The sequence below is a fragment of the Garra rufa genome, chromosome 9 (assembly GCF_049309525.1).
Source record: "Garra rufa chromosome 9, GarRuf1.0, whole genome shotgun sequence".
In the NCBI taxonomy this organism is placed as follows: Eukaryota; Metazoa; Chordata; class Actinopteri; order Cypriniformes; family Cyprinidae; genus Garra; species Garra rufa.
Genome location: NC_133369.1, coordinates 8,763,934 through 8,784,953, shown reverse-complemented (window position 1 = coordinate 8,784,953; position 21,020 = coordinate 8,763,934). Strand labels below are relative to the sequence as shown.

The following is a 21,020-nucleotide window of genomic DNA, read 5'->3' as shown; positions in this document are numbered from 1 at the left end:
AACCTTCGACCGCTGGCATTTAACTGGCTCTGCCAAAGTGACCCTTCAAAGCAGCGCATAGTGGCTAAATGTCCTTCTGTAGAACAAAGACCGTGCAGTGTAGCTATAAAAAGTACTATTTGTTAGCAATTTTCAGTTTCATCTCAACTGTTGATTTCAGTAGAGTTTGGCTTGTGCCTGTTGCTAGGCTACACCTTTTAAAAAAAAAGGTTCCAAAAGAGGGTTTGCACAATGATGGAATAGAAGAACAATTCTTGGTTCTGAGTTTTTTGTACTAAATAATATGTGCAATAATGATCCTGACCATTTAAAAGATAACATTTTCTAATATAGTATTTATTTCAGTTAGTGTAATATTTAAAGTTAAATACATTTGAATGTGTATTTGGACATGATCAAACACTCATTTTTTTCAATTTAACGATTTAATGTTAAATAAAAAAAGTAATTTACTCGTGTTATTTTGTGATATTCAAATATACAACATAAGTGAATATTATAAAAGGCAAGCAAATACGGCATTTAACATAATAGAAAAAGATGAAAATAGTGTTTAAAAAAACACAAGGCAACCGGTTGCATTCAGCATACATTTTTATCGTATTTCTTGTATGCAGTCTTTACTGAAACTCATCCAACCTCCTACAGGGAGAGAACGATTGCAGAAAGACTAAAAACTTAAAAATATGACAACTAGTATCTGGTTATGGTCGATATTACTGTGTTTCTCACGTTATCTAACTGCAATTACAGTATAACTGCATATTATCTAATGATAAACATTAACTATAACACTCTTCATAAAATACCACTACTGGCCAGTTTTTTGAGAGGTCAACTGATGCGTTAAAATGTAAAAAAACCGCAGTAATTTCTTCAATTTACCAGCGACTGTGCTTGAGAAGCGCTGAAATTAATGGGTTTCAATGCTGGAACTACTGGTTGTTTGGAACTGCTTTACTTCCGCATTCCTCAGTTCCTATGGAAGCCTATGGGAGTGTCGCAACTCTGGTGTGAAGAGGAATTTAAAAAATCTAAAGAACCTTTTGTGGCATGGATGTCAACGCCAATGAAGAACCTTGATTTTTAAAAGCATAAAAATACACAGCACACAGAACTGTTGGATTAGTTTGTGCATTTGAATTGAAATAAAATATTTTTAATGGTCATTTTTGTTATCGAATCATATTTATATCCAGCATTTTTCTTGGTTTTTCTGCTATATTGGATTTTTTACTAAGCATTTCATTGATTGCATTCTCTGTGAAAGATGCATGAGATGCTGCTTTAGAATTTGCTCAAAATATGGTGGCATAATCATTTCCTCTAAACGCTAAATGGCATCTGCTTGTGTATTTTGCTAAGAGGAACATGCCGTGGGTTGATGTTTTATAGGAATGTAGTCGTGGGTGCAGATGATCCTTAATGTGACTATTTGCATATTTTTGGTGAAGAAGGAGAAAATCCAGCCTTCACACAGGGTTGAAAGCCAAAATTCTGTCAAAACCATTTGATGTGAGCCGGCAAACCATCAGGGGTCTGATCCTTAACATCTGTGTGAGGGATTTTCATTCCATGACATTAGCTGCTTGATGGGATTTATTATAATATGATATCAGATCACCAGAAAACACACCCAAACAAGACTTTTTAATCCCTGGTAGTGATCAACACAGATTTAGAATATCACTATACAAATAGTGTAGAATATAATCTGGTTTTATTAATGCTCATTTAATGCTGATATCTGAAACCAGAACTTGGCTTTCACCATTGAACTAAATTGCATTACCTGATTTTACCAAAAAATATGGAAAGTGATATTGAGGGCAAAGAAAAAATTCTATAAAAATCGCAATGAAAACGGTATTCCCAAGAAAATATTTCTTTGAAATATTTTGTTTACAGAAATTAATAAACACCTAGATGAAGAAACACAGAATATTTACACTACCAGTCAAAAGATTTTTAATGTTTTCTAAAGAAATCTCTTCTGCTTACCAAGCCTGAATTTATTTGACCAAAAGTACAGTAAAAATGTAAATATTTTTACTATTTAAAATAACAGTTTTCTATTTGAATATATTTTAAAATGTAATTTATTTCTGTGATTTCAAAGCTGAATTTGTAGCATTACTCCAGTCACACGATCCTTCAGAAATCATTCTAATATACTGATTTGCAGCTCAAAAAACACTTATTATTATTATTATCATCATGTTGAAAACAGGTTTCTTTTATGAATAGAAAGTTCAAAAGAAAAGCATTTATCTGAAATAGAAATCTTTTGTGACTTTATAAATGTCTTTATTATCAATTTTGAAAAATTGAAAGCATTCTAGCTAAATAATAGTATTCATAATATCCCCTTCAAATTATACTAACTTCAAGCTTTTGAATGGGATAGTGTTTAATGTTACAAAAGCACAATTTCACATAAATACTCATCTTTATCTTTTTCTTAAGAATTCTGAAAAAAAAATGTATTCAACTGTTTTAAATATAATAATATGAAGAAGAAATGTTTCTTGAACAGCAAATCGTCATATTAGAATGATTTCTGAAGGATCATGTTACACTGAAGACGGTTATTTTAAATAGTAAAAAAACTTTTTTTAAAACATTTACAATCTTACTGTTCAAAACCTTTTAACTTGTAGTTTATATTTTTCTCACAAATGCAAGTTTATTTCTCACAATTCTGACTTTTCTTCTCAGAATAGCGAATATGCAATTCTGCATTTATATCTTGCAAATCATGCTGTTCCAAACATTTCTGAATTTTTTTCTTCTGTTCTTTCATTGTGTTCATATAACAACAGTCAGACTTTCAAAATATCTTTTTTTGTGTGTTCCACAGACAACGAAAAAAAGAAACTCGTACAGTTTTGGACCAGCATCAGGCTGAGTAAATGACAGAAATGTAATTTTTGGGTGAACTATCCCTTTAAATCTGTCATTAAATACTCACCCTCATGTCATTTAAACAATTTTTTCTCTTCCGCATCAGTCTGCGGCATGCATGCTTCGTAACATTACTTGTAGCTTAATAACATTATGGTTGAACCACTGATTACACATGTACTATTATACCTTTCTGGACCTTAAATTTAGTAGTTGTGTTGCTGTCTATTCAGGGCCAGAAAGCTCTTGGATTTCATCAAAAATATCTTAATTTGTGTTCCAAAGACGAATTAAAGGTATAGTTCACCCAAAAATGAAAATGTGATGTTTATCTGCTTACCCCCAGGGCATCTAAGATGTAGGTGACTTTGTTTCCTCAGCAGAACACAAACAAAGATTTTTAACGAAAACCGGTGCAGTCTGCCAGCCAAATAATGGAAGTGGATGGGCACCAGACCTTTAAAAGTAAACAAAAACATGCACAGACAAATCCAAATTACACCCTGCGGCTCGTGACGATACACTGATGTCCTAAGACACCAAACGATCAGTTTTTGCGAGAAACTGAACAGTATTTATATCATTTTTTACCTTTGATACACAGCCACGTCCAAATGTTCTTTTTGGTGAACTATCCCTTTAAGATGTATATGGAGACATGGAAATGTTCCCCAAAACAGATGAGCCCCTTAGGACTCTTGTCAGTGGTTTTTGTTTTTTATTGCTAGTTTATTTTCGCAAACATTGAGGTTCTCCAGCGCAGTCCCGTGTGCCTCTTCACACTCGAGCCGATGCGCTGCTTTGCTGTCGTCTCTCATTGAATGATGATCTACACTCCCGCTGGCGTCGACTCGGCTTCAAAAACTGAATTACATAATTGGGTCTTTCATCACTGGCGAACAAGAGGCAAAGCCATTGCCCACCCCTAATATCAGAGTTAATTCACAATCAGCTTGATCCTAAAGAGATGTTAAGAATAAAGACGAGGGAGAACCAAGATCTTTTACCGATACGGTGCAACCTCTCAGAAATTAGAAAGTAAAAGATACAACATTCAGCCAGGCTCACAATCCATTTTACATGTGTTTGTCATATACAAACATATTTTTCCAAGTGCAAAATTAATATCTATTTTATATCTATTTTATCATACACAATGGGTTTAACTTAATAAATGCACGCTATTTAATAATCCTTTTTTTTTTTTTTTTTTTTTTTTTTTTTTGTATTGTACACAGGATTGGGGTCAGTACGATTTTTTTTACGATTTTTTTTTTTTTTTTGCTTACCAAGGCTGCTTTTATTTGATTTAAAACGCAGTAAAACATAAAAAATATGAAATATTTTGTCTAATTTAAAATCAGTGTCTTCTATTTTAATATAGTGTAAAATGTAATTTATTCCTGTAATGCAAAGTTGATTTTTCAGCATCATTACTCCAGTCTTCAGTGTCACATGATCCTTAATAATTAAATTAAATTAAATAATTAAATGATTGTTTCTGCCACCAAATAATAAAACTTAATTGCAAGTTTGCACCTCACGTTTTTCTCAGAATTGCATGATATACGCTTGCAATTGTAGGCTATAGTGTCCAAATTTTAAGATACAGACTCAAAATTGTAAGAATGTGTCAGAAATGTGAGCGGACTTTTTTTTTTACTCAGAATTGGACTTCATAACTTGCAATTGCAAACTTATATATCACAAAAATTCTGAAATATTTTTTCTAATTAAAAATAAGTGTCTACTATTTTAATATAGTGTAAAATATAATTTAGTCCTGTGATTCAAGCTGAATTTTCATCATCATTACTCAAGTCTTAAGTGTCACATGATCCTTTAGAAATCATTCTAATAATATTATGCAGATCTGCTGCTCAATAAACATTTATTATTAAATTAAATAATTAAAAATCGTTTCTGCCACCAAATAATAAAACTTAATTGGAAGTTTACACTTTTTTCTCAGATCTGCATGATATAAGCTTGCAATTGTAAGCTATAATTTTATGATATAGAAATGTGAGCTGATTATTTTTTTTTTTTACTCAGAATTGGACTTCATAACTTGCAATTGCAAACTTATATATCACAATTCTGAGTATAAAAGTCTGAATTATGAGATAAAAATCACAATCTCTTATTTTTATATTTTTTTTAATCCATGGCAGAAATACAGTTCCATATACACAGTGTATAAATAAATAAATAAATGTAATATAAGCCACATATTTCTTGCAGTGTTCCATCTCTTTTGATTCATACCACATCGAGAGGAAATCTAATTTATTACTATACGTCTTCCTTGTCTGTTTTGTACTCTATTTTTGATCTAGCGCAGTCCTAAATGACATCTAAAAGGCCTGTAATCTCATCTAGCGTTAGGGCAGTGTATCAGCGAGTATATTTGGCAGCTCTGGGCTAGGCTTTGGTTCGCAGAGCTTTTAGGCCCTGTTCTTTAGCGCTGACATGTGTTCCCGTACGAGTCTAATTGAAACGCAAGTGTTCCACCAACAGTAAGGCTGTTGTTCCCAGCAGAGCCATCTCACACATGCTGCTGCTCCAACACTCCACTATTGCTGTCCCGTCTGCAGACCTGAATAGAGATGAGACGTATTTGGGAAGTGTGGGGGAGACGGTTACCATGACACCATACTGCAACACAGCCGGTGCGCTCTGCCCGCGCAGGACTAGTGACACGGCTTATTTACAGCTTTAATGCGTTGACATTGAATTTGAGAGCTCTTAAAGGGATAGTGTACCCATAAATTAAAATTTTGTTGAATGTTACTGAATTAGGCCAAATTTGTGATGAAGAAATCAAAAGTAGGTCTGTAAAATGGACTACTGTCTGTGAATATTAAGCCCCAGAAAATACAATTTAAATGTGAATCCTGCTCATTCTACGTGTTTCTGTGTGAATGAATGGCTCAGATGATGTTTTGTTTACTACTCACGAAACACGCTTGATGCTTGCTGTGTTTGTAGCCTCTACCGCCTCAGTATATGAGTACATGAACAAAATTATTTCTGAAAAATGAAATAAGTAACATATATATTTTTAAATGAAATCAATTAATTAGAGATGCTTTTGATTATTAAAATGTAATGAAACCATTCAAATGAAATCCTGAAAATTAATAGATGGGGAAACTCAGAATTTGATAAAAAAAATAAAAAAAATAACTGAATTTGAGAAAAAATAAAACATATTTCAAAATGTGCTTTTATTAAACTTGTAATAAATTGCTGTATTTTGTATGTTTCGTATAAAAAAGGAAAAATTTAAATGGAATGCAGAAAAATTTAAACAGAAAAGAAAAAGCTAAAATATTTATATATTTTATAGGTCCTTTAAAATTTACTTTTTGTTAAACTTTGAATGAATTCCTTTTAAATTGTGTATGTCTCGTGATTTTAATTATTTATGCGTGCTTTTTGTTTGTTATTTTTTTAAATTTAATCATTAAAAAATAAAAAATAAAATCAAATGGAATCTAGAAAAATTTAAACGGAAAAAATGGAATTTTGAAAAAAATCAAATGGAATTGGCGAAAAAAATATTTCATAGGGCCTTAAAAAATGTACCTTTTGTTAAACTTTAAATACATTGCGGTAACTTTTTCATGATTTCAATTATTTACACATGCTTTTTGATTAATATTTTTAAATTTAACCATTAAAAAAAAAAAAAAATTAAAACAGAATCCAGAAAATTTAAACAGAAAAAAATAAATGAAATTTAGAAAAAATAAAATGTATTTCATAGGGCCTTAAATTTTTTTTTACTTTTTGTTAAACTTTAAATAAGTTCATGTTAAATTGTGTGTTTTTCATGATTTCAATAAATTAGACATGCTTTTGATAATATTTTTTAAAGTTTACTATTAAAAAAAGAAAGAAAAATTGAAACAGAATAAAAAAATAAATTAAAATTAAATAAAACATATACTATTATAGTTTTTGTAATTATTATTAGCTTTTATATTTTACGTTTTAGGTTAATTTTATTTTTGCTTTTGTCATTTCTTTATCATTACTATTTAGGTTTAATATATTTAGATACATTTTTATTTTATTTTTTTAATTTTTGTTATTATTATTGTTTTATTTTATTATTTAGCTAAATAGTTTTTTAATATGATAGTATAGAAGAGGATTTTTTGAATATCTGGACCCCACGACCTTAATGGAAAACAAAACAAGTTGTAAAATAAAAATAAACTAAATGAAATAACAGTAAAATAAAATAAAATAATGTAAAATAAAATTAAGTAGTCAGTAAAATAAAATAATAGTAAAATAAAAGTCATAAGTAAAGTCATGTAGGTTTGAAATTAGTGTGAGTAAATTATGAAATTAATGCTGGGCAACGATTAACTGCAATTAATTGTGATTAATTGCATCCAAAAAATAAATAAATAAATAAAATAAAATATATATATATATTTTTTTTTGTCTGCGATTAATCGCGATTAATCGTTGCCCAGCACTAGATGAAATAAATTGGTCTGTCCCTTTAATTTTTGTTTGAAATCAATAAATGTCTGTCCTTTGATTATTTCAGTAAAGTAAGCGAAAGAACCATATTTATTGGTGTATTTTGATTGAAATCCTAGTTCCCTGAGCATGGCCGCAGCACTGGTGATGTATTTTCATCATGTGTCAGCGCTTTATCGATTAAAAACTCATCAGAAGCCACTTGCATGGATTTTTCTGTAACAAACACTGTTTAATCAGGCCTGAAATCAATCAATATTAAAAATGATTTTCACAATGGCAGCGCAGGCCTCTATTGGCAGACGCGTGCACATGCAGTAGAGCATGGAGGGATTGTACGAGTGAGAATGAAAGCACTAGAGGACAGCATAAGGCAGATTCGTGCCTGTTGCCGCCAACTGGGCCATTTCTCCCTTGGACCAATCGCATCCGCTGATGAGCTCACAGCGCCCCAGATTCACCTTTACAGACATTTATAGCTTTATAACCATCTCCTCGATTACGCAGTGTTTACTTGGAGTAACAAGAGTAGCATGTCGATTTGTTTTATTGGTATTTACAGCTCTCCAGTCCCTATGACTGCTCTGTTTCTGTGTATTCACTTATCAGTGCTATGATAGCGTAATAGGACTTGGGCCGAGGTGTTGAGAAGAGCAGTGCTGACAGATATCCCAGATTGCTTTTTTTGTCTGTCACTGAGAAGGCCGAATGTCTGGCCGGCTCATTATCTTCACAGACAGGGGGTGATGGGGAGCTGAGCGGTGACCGCCCACCCGGCTGATGAGCTCTATTCAGAGAGGAATACACAATGAGAGAGAGAGAGACAAGAACAGGCAAATTAGACAAAATGTGACTTGTTTAGATGTAGTTTACAAAAAGAAGAGTGAAGTCATTAGGAACAGGAATAATCTGGAATTTAACTCTGTGTATTATGTATATATACAAAAGATGTGTTTATTAATATATTTTTTATATATTTCATATATTATTTTATATAAACATTTATTGTAATATACATTATATTATTTGTTTTATTACAGCAAAATCAAATATTCCAAAATTCCTCCTAGTTATTATTTTATTTTATTTTAATTCATGTATACACACACACTCAGAGATAGATAGATATATAAATTACAGCAAAATTAAATATTTCACGTTCCAAAATGTACTAAAATGTTTTATTTTTTATTTTATTTTATTTTATTTTATTTTAATTCATGTATACACACACACTCAGAGATAGATAGATATATAAATTACAGCAAAATTAAATATTTCACGTTCCAAAATGTACTAAAATGTTTTATTTTTTATTTTATTTTATTTTATTTTAATTTTAGATATACATACACTCACAGATAGATTATATTGTATTATAATATTAAATCTGATAATTACCACGTTCCAAAATGTACCCTAAAAAATGAATTTATTTTATTTTATTTTATTCACACACTCACATATGATTATATTATATTATATTATATTATATTATATTATATTATTAAATCTGATAATTAATTACAGCAAAATGTAATATTAAACATTCCAAAATGTACTCTAAAAATGTTATTTTATTTACACACTCAAAAATATTATATTATATTATATTATATTATTGAATCTGATAATTAATTACAGCAAAATTGAATATTCCACATTACAAAATGTACCATTAAATTAAATTAAATTAAATTAAATTGTATTTTATTTAATTTTATTTTATTTACACACTTACAGATTATATTATATTATATTATATTATATTATATTATATTATATTATATTATATTATATTAATTATATTATATTATATTATATTATATTATATTATATTATATTATATTATATTATATTATATTATATTATATTATATTAATTATATTATATCATATCTTATCTTATTATATGTGACGCTGGACCACAAAACCAGTCATAAGGTAAAATTTTACAAAACTGTCAAAAATTACATTTTGATAGGTTTACAGTAGGAATTTTACAAAAAATCTTCATGGAACATGATCTTTACTTAATTTCCTAATGATTTTTGACATAAAAGAAAAATCAATAATTTTGACCCATACAATGTATTTTTGGCTATTGCTACAAATATACCCCAGCGACTTAAGACTGGTTTTGTGGTACAGGGTCACATATGATCAAATCTGATAATTAATTACAGCAAAATTTATTTTATTTATTTATTTTATTATTTTTTATTTATTTCATACACACACTCACACAGATATTTTATATTATATTAATAAATCTGATAATTAATTACAGCAAAATTTAATATTCCACGTTCCAAAATGTACCCTAAAAGATTTATTTTATTTTATTTTATTATTTATTATATACACATGCTCACAGATAATTATATTATATTATATTATATTATATATTATCAAATCTGATAATTAATTACAGAAAAATTGAATATTCCATGTTCTAAAATGTACCCTAAAATATTTTTCATTTTATTTTTATTTATTTATTGTTTTGTTTTATATGGATATGATTGTGACAGATTTGTTTTTTATGATTGTTTTTTTATGATATTTGATTACATGATATAGATACATATCATAAATACAATTATTATTATATTATGTTATATTATATTTAGCATATTATATATTATTAAGTTGGACGTGTCACGTGATTAGAAGTAATGACTTCTGATTTACTAAGTACCTCAGTACAGTATTTTAATGGTCTTGACTCACTGATTAGTGAGTCTGATTAGTCTAGTTCAAAAGAACCAGCTTATAAGTGTTATTTGTTCAAAAATGGTTGTTATTCTGTATATATTGAGGACAACTTGAGGACAAGACGTGCTCTCATCTTCAGCTCTGGTTCTTGTTTCCTAAACCTAAATCTCAACCCTTTCAGGTTTGTTCAGTGAAGGATTTCCTTGCAGATCTGTAGCAGTGCTGTAGAGCTCCCAAGTACCCCTGAGAAAATATTAATGTGGCTCAATTATGTATATTAGATTATTAATGCAATAACTGGATCCAGACCAATTTCAACAGATTGTTCGAGGCAACACAGACTGATGGTTTTATGGATTTCCCTCGGGAACATTTTAATCGCCCTTTTCATGGAAGTTCAATTGGTTCCTTAAAGTGTTTTCCTCCAGAATGTAAACTGGACGAAACAAGGTCACCGTCAGCTGCTGCACTTATTCAAATGCTGTCAGCGTTATCCATGTAGTCATTTGTAATTGTGCTCATATTACAAGAATTTTTAAGTGTATTACTTTCTTGCTGGTATTACAAAGCTGATTAATCATAATCAAGTTTTTTCAGGTAATATCACTGCTTGAAAATCCTTCCAAGCTCAATGTAATAGCTGGTTTTAGGTGATTTCTACTTGGTCTAAGCAGAACATTAGCTGATTTAAGATGGTTTAGAGGGTTGATTAGCTAGAATATCAGCAGATGCCTGGTTTTTGACCTGGTAGACCGTCTTTCTTGCTGGTATATCATGTATTTAATATTGTGGGAAAAATGCATTGATATGAACAGATAAACTGTGCACAAAGCAAAAAGCCATAGTTCAAGAATACAATACTTTTTTTTTTAATCAGCTGATGGACCTCGTTTTAATCATCATAATATACAGACTACCTGTATGATTCAGTAAAAAGTGAGATCTAAAAGAATAAATCTTACAAAAACAACTGATTTTATTTGCAGAAGTTGCATTTTACTTTAGGACAATGAAGCTCTTTTTGGACTTTTTGCATTTTCATAAAGAGTTTTTCCTTATGACATTATTTTCATAACAATTAAGCACTTAAAATTGTTACTGTAATGCAGTGATTTGGTTTCATTGATATGTACATAAATGCTGCACAGCATAAACTTTTTTATTTATACTTAATACATTTTTAGATATTTAAATTGATAAATGTAATTTTTTATTTTATTTGTGCATAAATGCTGCACAGATAGACTATTATAAACATTATGTACAAAATACTTTAAACTTTTTATTTATACTTAATACAATTTTAGATTGTTTTAATATTTGTATAAATTGATAAATATAATTTTTTATTTTATTTTATTTGTGCATAAATGCTGCACAGATAAACTATTACAAACATTATGTAAAATACATTAAACTTTTTTAATTATACTTAATACATTTTTAAGTATTTTTTATATTTTTATAAATTTATATAAACTATTGCAAACCTTATGTAAAAATACTTCAAACTTTATAATTATACATAATACATTTTTAAGTACTTTTTTATATTTTTATAAATTGTTAAATATATTTGATTTTATTTTATTTGTGCATAAATGCTGCACAGATAAACTATTACAAAGATTATGTAAAAAATACTTTAAACTTTTTAATTATATGTAATACATTTTACATTTTTTTTATATTTTTATAAATGTATAAAAAATATTTTATAATATTAAAATACTTCAAATTTTTTAATTATACTTAATACATTTTTAAATATTTTTATATTTTTTATAAATTGATAAAAATATCATTTTATTTTATTTTATTTTTATTTGTGCATAAATGCTGCACAGATAAACTATTGCAAACATTATGTAAAAATATAAATGTTTATATTTTTATAAATTGATACAATTTTTATTTTATTTTATTTTGTTTATTTGTGCATAATTGCTGCACCAATAAACTTCCAAACATTATGTAAAACTATTTTAAACTTTTTAATTATGCATAATACATTTTTAAGTATTTTATATATTTTTATAACGTGATAAAAACATTATTATTATTATTATTATTATTATTTTATCTGTGCATAAATGCAGCACAGATAAACTATTACAAACATTATATAAAAATACTTACAACTTTTTAACTATACTTAATCTATTTTTAAGTATTTTTATTTTTTTATCAATTATTTTTATTTTTTATTTTATTTTACATGCTCATGACAGATTGCCCAATAATTGTACCATTATTCACCACTGGGCCATACCTAATAACAAGGCACCTTATGTGATGTATGATATATTTGTAAATTGATGTGATAATGTTATACAGTAATGCTTTAATGCCCCAGCTTTTCATCTTGAATAACAGCATGTATTTTTGTGTATTTTCAGACTGCCGTGTAGAGCTCTGCGCTCTGGTAGGTGCTGTCCAAGGTCCTGAACTTCTTCAGCTCAGCTTCACTCTACTACATGCTAACAGGCAGCTCCTGACACCCAGTTCCAGCACTACTTACACCAACGCACAACTTTGAACCATGGAGGAAGGTTACAGAGACCGTTCCGCCTTCATTAAGGGTGCTAAGGACATTGCCAAAGAGGTCAAAAGGCATGCAGGTAAAAAGGTGGGCCGCCACGTGGACAAGGTGTCCGACGAGTACACCAAACGCTCTTACACCCGCTTCGAAGAGGAAGACGATGATGATGATTACCCCGTCCAGGCCCAGGACGGCAGCTACTACCGCAGCAACAGCAGGGCCAACGACGACGAAGGGGCTCACAGCGACTCCACAGAAGGCCATGATGAGGATGATGAGATCTACGAGGGCGAGTACCAGGGTATACCCAGAAATGACTCTGTTGAGAAGGCTGACAGACAGGTGGGCGGAGTGGGACAGTCTCAGTTCCGGGATATGACGCAGTACGAGGGCGAGAGGAGGAAGGACCAGGAGGAGCTGGCCCAGCAGTACGAGACCATCCTTCAGGAGTGTGGCCACGGCCGTTTCCAGTGGACCCTGTACTTTGTGCTGGGTCTGGCCCTCATGGCTGATGGTGTGGAGATCTTCGTGGTGGGCTTCGTACTGCCCAGTGCTGAGAAAGACATGTGCTTGTCTGAGCCCAACAAAGGAATGCTGGGTAAGTCGAGAACAGCTATTTAGTCTTTATATTTGGTTTCTGTTGTTGAGTGTTTTAGTGTCGGTCTACTTTTCAATGGCATTGGATCCAGACGTGTTTTTCCCATTAATTTGTCCCCTTAAAGTAGTAGTTCACTTCTAGAACAAAAATTTAGAGATAATTTACTCACCCCCCATCTTGTCATCCAAGATGTTCTTATTTTTGAGGAAAACATTTCAGGATTTCTCTCCATATAGTGGACTTCTATGGTGCTCTCGAGTTTGAACTTCCAAAATGCAGTTTAAATGCAGCTTCAAAGGGCTCTAAACGATCCCAGCCCAGGAATAAGTGTCTTATCTAGCGAAACAGATTGTTTTTTTGTTTTTTTTTTCTAAAAAAAATTACAATTTATATACAATTTAACCTCAAATGCTTGTTTTGTCTACCTCTGTGTGTACTCTTCTGCACTATGGTTCATGACAGTTCGGGTATGTCAAAAAACTCCTATCTCATTTTCTCCTTCAACTTCAAAATCGTCCTACATCGCTGTTTTACCTTTTTTTTGTAAAGAGTGTTTTATCATTTACTTTGTAAACACTGGGTCGGTACTTCTTCAGCAATGTAGGATGATTCTGAAGTTGAAGGAGGATAAGACCCTTATTCCTCAACTGGGGTTGTATAGAGCCTTTTGAAGCTGCAATGAAACTGCAGTTTGATAGTTCCAACCATTGGGATGCATAGAAGTCCACTATATGGAGAAAAATCCTGGAATGTTTTCCTCAAAAAATTAATTTATTTGCGACTGAAGAAAGAAAGACATGAACATCTTGGATGACATGGGGATGAGTAAATTATCAGGAATTTTTTATTTTGGAAGTGAACTACACAGTTGAAAATAAAGTTTTTGCAACAATGCCATAGAAGAACCATTTTTGGTTCCCCAAAGAACCTTTCAGTGAACAGTTCTTAAAAGAAAATTAAAAAAAAATCTATACAACCTTTTTCCTCTGTAAAGAACCTTTTCTGCATTTGAAAGGTTATCAATGTCGATGAAGAACCTTTTTTTTAAAGGATTAGTTCACTTCCAGAATAAAAACTTACAGATGATTTACTCACCCCCTTGTCAGATAAGATGTTTATGTGCACAGAGTACGTGTATGCATCGCAGAGCTAGACAAGACGAGCATTTGAGGTTAAAAAGTATATAAATTTGTATTTTTTTTTTTTATTCTTAAATAACTAATAGTTTTGCTAAGACTCTTCTTCCTCGGCTGGGAATAATCAGGGAAAGATCCCTATATTATGATTGTGGTTGGCTCTTTGATGAATTGCTTTGAGAAAAGAAATGTAGTGATAAAGGACTAGTTTACTAAAAAATGAACCATTTTTCAACCCTGTATGATCGTTTTATGAAACACAAAATGAGTCGTTAGGCAGAATGTCCAAGTTACACTTTTCTAAACACCGAAATCAGCTGATGATATTTCAAGTGGTTTATGATATTTCACTTGTATGTTTCATTGCCTTTTTGAGCTTGGCAGTATAAATCACCATCTGCAATTTTGAAAACAGAACCTTAGATATTCTGCCTAAGATCTGCTTTTGTGTTGCACAGAAGATGGAAAGTTCTGTTAAATTGGAGCATTTTTGAAAATCAATAATACCACTGATATTCGCATGTTTTGGTCCTTTGCAACACCTTAAACCAACCTAAGCTAATTTTCTGGTATAAAAGTGTCTAAGTTACCCCTGGAAAACCAGCCTGACCAAGCTGGAAGACCAACTAAAACCAGGCTGTTTATTTTTTTAGTAAAAATGCATCAGATCTCTGTCCAGTGGTCACTGGAAAATAGCCTTCTATAACATATAAACAAAATATCTTAAGGCCAAATTCCACTGTCATCTTGTGCCCATTTCACCATCTGTCAGTCCATCCAGCAAGGACACACAATTCTCCATTCTGGTCGAACCCAACGCAGCATTGACGCAGTTTGAGCTATAATTAACTGACAATAGACATGCTGAACAGCACAGTGTGCTTTCATGGCTTGTTCTGACTCCTTCTGGTCTATGATACAATATTCTGGTAGTCTTTTTGCATAGATGCAGTCTTTGAATATGATGTTACATATCCAAAAAAACAAGACATTTTGGCATTTTATCTGCTGTGCTTATGCATGCACACAAGTGTTGCTTCTCTTAGAGCATATTCATTCTATCTATCTATCTATCTATCTATCTATCTATCTATCTATCTATCTATCTATCTATCTATCTGTGAGTCACTGTAGCATCGGTCAGATGTCAGATGGATAGACAGAAAGTCAAAAAATTTACCCTTATGACTGGTTTTGTGTTCCAGGGTCAAAAATGGTCTTTGATGTGATTATTGGGACATTACCGATATGTTTTCTTGGTCATAGGGTTCACACCATCATGTTATTGTGTTATAATGTGAGCTTGTGTGCTCATGTCAGCGCTTGTTCATTAATATATATGCTCTGTGTGCGTCTCAGCTGAGCGTGTGTATGTGAGTGCCATTGGGGAGCAGGGCCCTTGGTCTCTCCCCTGTTACAAAACAGCCCTGACTCATGCAGGAGTGTCGTCTGCATCTCTGCTGGGTCCTAGTGCTGAAACGTTTCCATGCACACGCAGCTGCAGCTCTGCAGCAGAAATGCTTAAGCCTCTGTCACATGACACTCTCCAATCAAATCCAACAGCGTGGATGTGTGGGATGAAATGGTCTGCGGAGGGTTTGTTTCTGCTCACTGCACCCAGCAGTCAACCTGCATGTTTCTCTACTGATGGCTTTAAATGCAGTGAATGAGGCCCAAACGAGAGCAGGGCTCGAAATTAACGTTTTTACTTGGTAGCACTGGTGCTCCCAACTTCAAAAAGTTAGGAGCACCAAAAAAATTTTAAGAGCACCCAATTTCATTTTAGTAATGTGCCGATCTTGATTCTTCATGGCCGATTCTGATTGCCAATGTTTTACAAGCAAACAGGCTGATTCTGAAATATATTTATTTTATGCCTTAAGCATGGGACACAAATATATGAAAATATGAGTTTATTTTCTCTATTATAGGTACAGCCATTTAAATTAGAGGCAACCACTGCATTTTTAAAGAATCAATAGTATAAATAACAAAAAATTACCGACACAGTTCTTTCTTAATCGTGTAGACAACAAATGCAGCCATAACCAAAGTAGTCTACTCTTTTAATATTCAAAGTGCAAATAGAGACCGAATTTTTCAAGCATGATACAGAGCTATAGACAACTATACAACTTAGCATAGCCCACATGCTAATAACAGCTTAGATATGTTATGTAGCCTAATTTGGGCACATTGGGGAGTCGCTCTCTAAACGCGGGGTGTTAAAATTTAATTTGAATGCACGTGCGCGTTTTACTTTTGGTTTCGTTTTAACGGTCGCGCGAAACTCTCGGCAGCGCTGAGCGTGCATTCTACAATACAAGAGATTACTTTAACAAAACCATTCGAAAGTCGGAGTCGGAGGACACCAACGGGATTTTGAAAAGCGTGTCCCCAGTGGAAATTACGCCCCTGAGTGAGTGGAACTCGGCAGCTGAGTTATCATCTTCTGTGTGTATGCCACGTTGGACAGTATACTGAGACAGAGGCGCCAGAATCGTATCTGACAAATTGTGCGCTGTAGGAAGAAATATAGTTTATTTCTTCAAAAGCAGATTGTAGAGACCTTTTAATTGTCCACAATCAAAAACCGTCGTATCACACACCCCTAATTACAAAGCAGTTTGTACAAATCTGGAACAGAGGTTGGGTGAGAGGAAAAAAAAATGTCCGGTTCCTAATTCAGCGCAGCGCAGTGTTTGTGTCAGGGAGTGATTGGCGGCTAAAATCTTAAATCTGCATTAAAGGAAATAATGTAAAGCTGAAGTTTAAATGTTATGTAATGTTGGAGAGAACGGCGAACCTGTCGCTGTATCAGCTCACAGCAGTCTGTGTAGTAGTTAGACTAACGAACGCTTTGTAAAGAAATGAAACCAAGTCACACCACAACAATTTCTCGCTCTCGCACAAATGCTCCCAAATATAATGATATAAATATAAATATAGGTCGCGCAGATTAAATTTTCGGAGCATATGCGACCAAAACGGTCGCAATTTCGAGCCCTGGAGAGGAGACAGCATTTTTGTGTGTAATTTGAAAATATGATGGATAATACACCGTAATTATTTATCAATGCACTAATAGTAAATCGCCTCATTAAATGTTATGACAAATCAGCCGTCAGGGAGATTTTATGGTTTGATGGATTTGTATTGAACATCTGTTTGGATGGATGGATGGATGCAACAGTGGCTCACAGATAGATAGATAGACAAGTGGATAGACAGATGACAGACAGACAAATAGAAAGACTGGAAGATAGACAGGTGTTAGATAGATAGATAGATAGATAGATAGATAGATAGATAGATAGATAGATAGATAGATAGATAGATAGATAGATAGATAGATAGATAGATAGATAGATAGATAGATAGATAGATAGATAGATAGATAGAGCGTGAGAGCTCGGTGGTGAGGGTGAAAGGTGACGCTGCTGTACCTTTGATGGCACACATTTAGCCTGTTTCTCACCAGAACACCGGGTGCCAAACGGCACATTAGCCTGGGTGAAACTGAAGAACAGAATACACAAACCTGCCACAGTCCATCGCGCTCCCCTCAACTGTGACGCAGAGAGACACTTGCAGAAAGGAAAAAAATGCCTCTATAAATAGTCTCCCAGCCCCTCCCCCACATTCTCTCTCTTTTTTTCCCTCACTTCCTCAACCCTGGAGCCTGTGTGCTTTCCTGTCACTGTGCAGGAGAATCACAGCCTCCTCTCTCGCCCTTCCCCCTCTGCTCTCTCTCTCTCTCTCTCTCTCTGAGGAGGAAGAGGAGGCGGAGGTCAACTGTCTCTAGGCACTTGCCCTGCCCCTCCCCTCTCCAGCATCTCTGAGACCTCTGTGACATAATACAGGAGGCCCCGCCCACTCAACCATCACCGAGCCCTAATTGGCTGGGTCGTGTAGCATCAGTGTAGCAGTGGTAGTGTAAAGCACAGACCTTCCTTTTGAATTCAAGACACGTGGTTAACGTGTTTATTAATGCTGTCAGGTAAGCGAGTTGTGTAAAATCACACAGCACATGTGTTCAGTGTTGTCATCTCCATTGTTCAGGTCTCCCTAGCAAACATTCTCTGCATCACTGCCTATGCAGGTCATAAACAGGCCTGTATGAGTGCAGAATTCAGCAGAAAGCACTGGAGTGTTCCCTAGAATGCAAATGCTCTACACATTGTTTATTGAAAATTATTGAGAATATGATAATGCTTTTAGCTTATAGTATGCACTAAACAAAACAATACTATTTGTGTTCTTTAACAATTTAAACAGCATTTAACACAACAAAAATTTGCAAACACGATTTGCAGCCACTAGTTAGAGGGCAGTTAGGGTTTGTACAAGGTTCTTTAAAGTGCTTTAAGTACTTGAATTTGACTTTTTGAAATGTAAGGCCTGGAAAACCCTTGAAAGTAGCAATATTCCTGGAGAGGTACTTGAAAAGTGCTTGAATTATTGAAAGGCAATGTGTCTATGAAATAAGTGTTTAATTTTTAAATAAGCACATATCTTTTTGCAATTTTGGCCTATTTTAGTTATTGTCATAAAACTATCAAGCTAAACCAGTAGTAGTACTGAGTGTCATGTAAACATGGCTAAAGACATGGCAAAAAGAGGAACAGATTAACCAAATACAAGTTTCAATTCAATTCAAGTTTATTTGTGTAGCGCTTTTCACAATACAAATCGTTTCAAAGCAGCTGTACAAAAAAAAAAAAAAAAAGTAGGCTACTACAATATATTTAGTAGCTTATTAGTGGTGACTACTGTATGTAGTCACCACTATCAAGTGACTTCTTTTTATTTCAAACGATTCATTAGCAAAAACCAGATCAAATTAAAAGAGCCATTCGTTTTTGACATCACTTGTAATGATTTTAAAAACCATTGCATCTCAATATGATTCTCTGTTTCAAAACGTTTTAATCAGATTGTGTATCGCAAATCATTTGATTCATATTGGGACTTCGGAGCGTGGATCACAAATCATTTGATTTAGATCGGACCTTCTGAGCGAGTTCATGAATCATTTGATCGGAACTTTATGTATCATGTATCATTTGATTCAGATCAGGACTTCGAAGCATGGATTGTCAGTCATTTGATTCAGATTGGGATTTCGGAGCGTGGATCGGAAATTGTTTGATTTAGATCTGAACTTTCGAGCAGGCTTGCAAATCATTTGATTCAGATCATAACTTTGCGTATTGCAAATCATTTCATTCAGATCGGGACTTCAGAGCATGTATTGCGAATCATTTGATTTAGATTGGAACTTCGGAGTGGGTTCGCAAGTCATTTGTTCGGAACTTTGCGTGTTGTGAATCATTTGATTCAGATCAGACTTCGAAGCATAGATTGCAAATAGTTTAATTCAGATCGGGACTTTGGAGCGTGGATCGCGTATCGTTTGATTCAGATCAGGACTTCGGAACGTGGATCGCAAATCATTTGATTTAGATCAGAACTTCGGAGCGGGTTTGCGAATCATTTAATTTGAATCAGAACTTTGTGTAATGCGATTCATTTGATTTAGATCAGGACTTCGGAGCAGGTTTATGACTCATTTGATTCAGATCTGAACTTTGTGTATTGCGAATCATTTGATTCAGATTGGGACTTCAAAACGTGGATCGCATATCGTTTGATTCAGATCAGGACTTCGGAGCATAGATTGCAAATCATTTGATTTAGATCAGAACTTCGGAGCGGGTTTGCGAATCATTTGATTTCGAATCGGAACTTTGTGTAACGTGATTCTTTTGATTTAGATGGGAACTTCGGAACGGTTATAAGAATCATTTGATTCAAATCAAAACTTTGTGTATTGCGAGTCATTTGATTTAGATCAGGACTTTAGAGTGTGGATCGCAAATCATTTGATTTAGATCAGAACTTCGGAGCAGGTTTATGACTCATTTGATTCAGATCTGAACTTTGTGTATTGCGAATCATTTGATTCAGATTGGGACTTCAAAACGTGGATTGCATATCGTTTGATTCAGATCAGGACTTCGGAGCGTAGATCGCAAATGATTTGATTTAAATCAGAACTTCGGAGCGGGTTTGCGAATCATTTGATTCGAATCGGAACTTTGTGTAACGTGATTGTTTTGATTTAGATGGAAACTTTGGAGCGGGTTTGAGAATCATTTGATTCAGATCGAAACTTTGTGTATTGCGTGTCATTTGATTTAAATCAGGACTTTGGAGCAGGTTTGCGACTCATTTGATTCAGATCAGGACTTCAGAGCGTGTATCGCATATCGTTTGATTCAGATCAGGACTTCGGACCGTAGATTGCAAATCATTTGATTCAAATCGGGACTTTGAAGTGTGAATCGTGAATCATTTGATTCAGACTGGGACTTCAGAGCGTGGATCGCATATCGTTTGATTCAGATCAGGACTTCGGACTGTAGATTTCAAATCATTTGATTCAAATCGGAACTTTGAGGTGTGAATCGTGAATCATTTGATTCAGATCAGAACTTTGCATATTGCAAATCATTTGATTCAGATAGCGACTTCGGAACGTGAACCACGAATTATTCGATTTAGACCAGAACATAGAGCGGGTTTGTGAATCTTTTGTATTAGATTAGGACGGTTTC

The 21,020-nt window shown here is 33.1% G+C and overlaps 1 protein-coding gene across 1 annotated transcript in view; it reads left to right on the top strand.

Annotated features, from left to right (window-relative positions):
* The window catches only part of sv2a (synaptic vesicle glycoprotein 2A), a 56,629-nt gene that overhangs the window by 12,745 nt on the left and 22,864 nt on the right, over positions 1-21,020 (top strand). The window contains exon 2 of the mRNA XM_073847241.1: positions 12,524-13,264. Coding sequence (XP_073703342.1) covers positions 12,667-13,264 — 598 coding nt within the window. The 5' untranslated portion in view covers positions 12,524-12,666. The remainder of the gene's footprint in view (positions 1-12,523; positions 13,265-21,020) is intronic.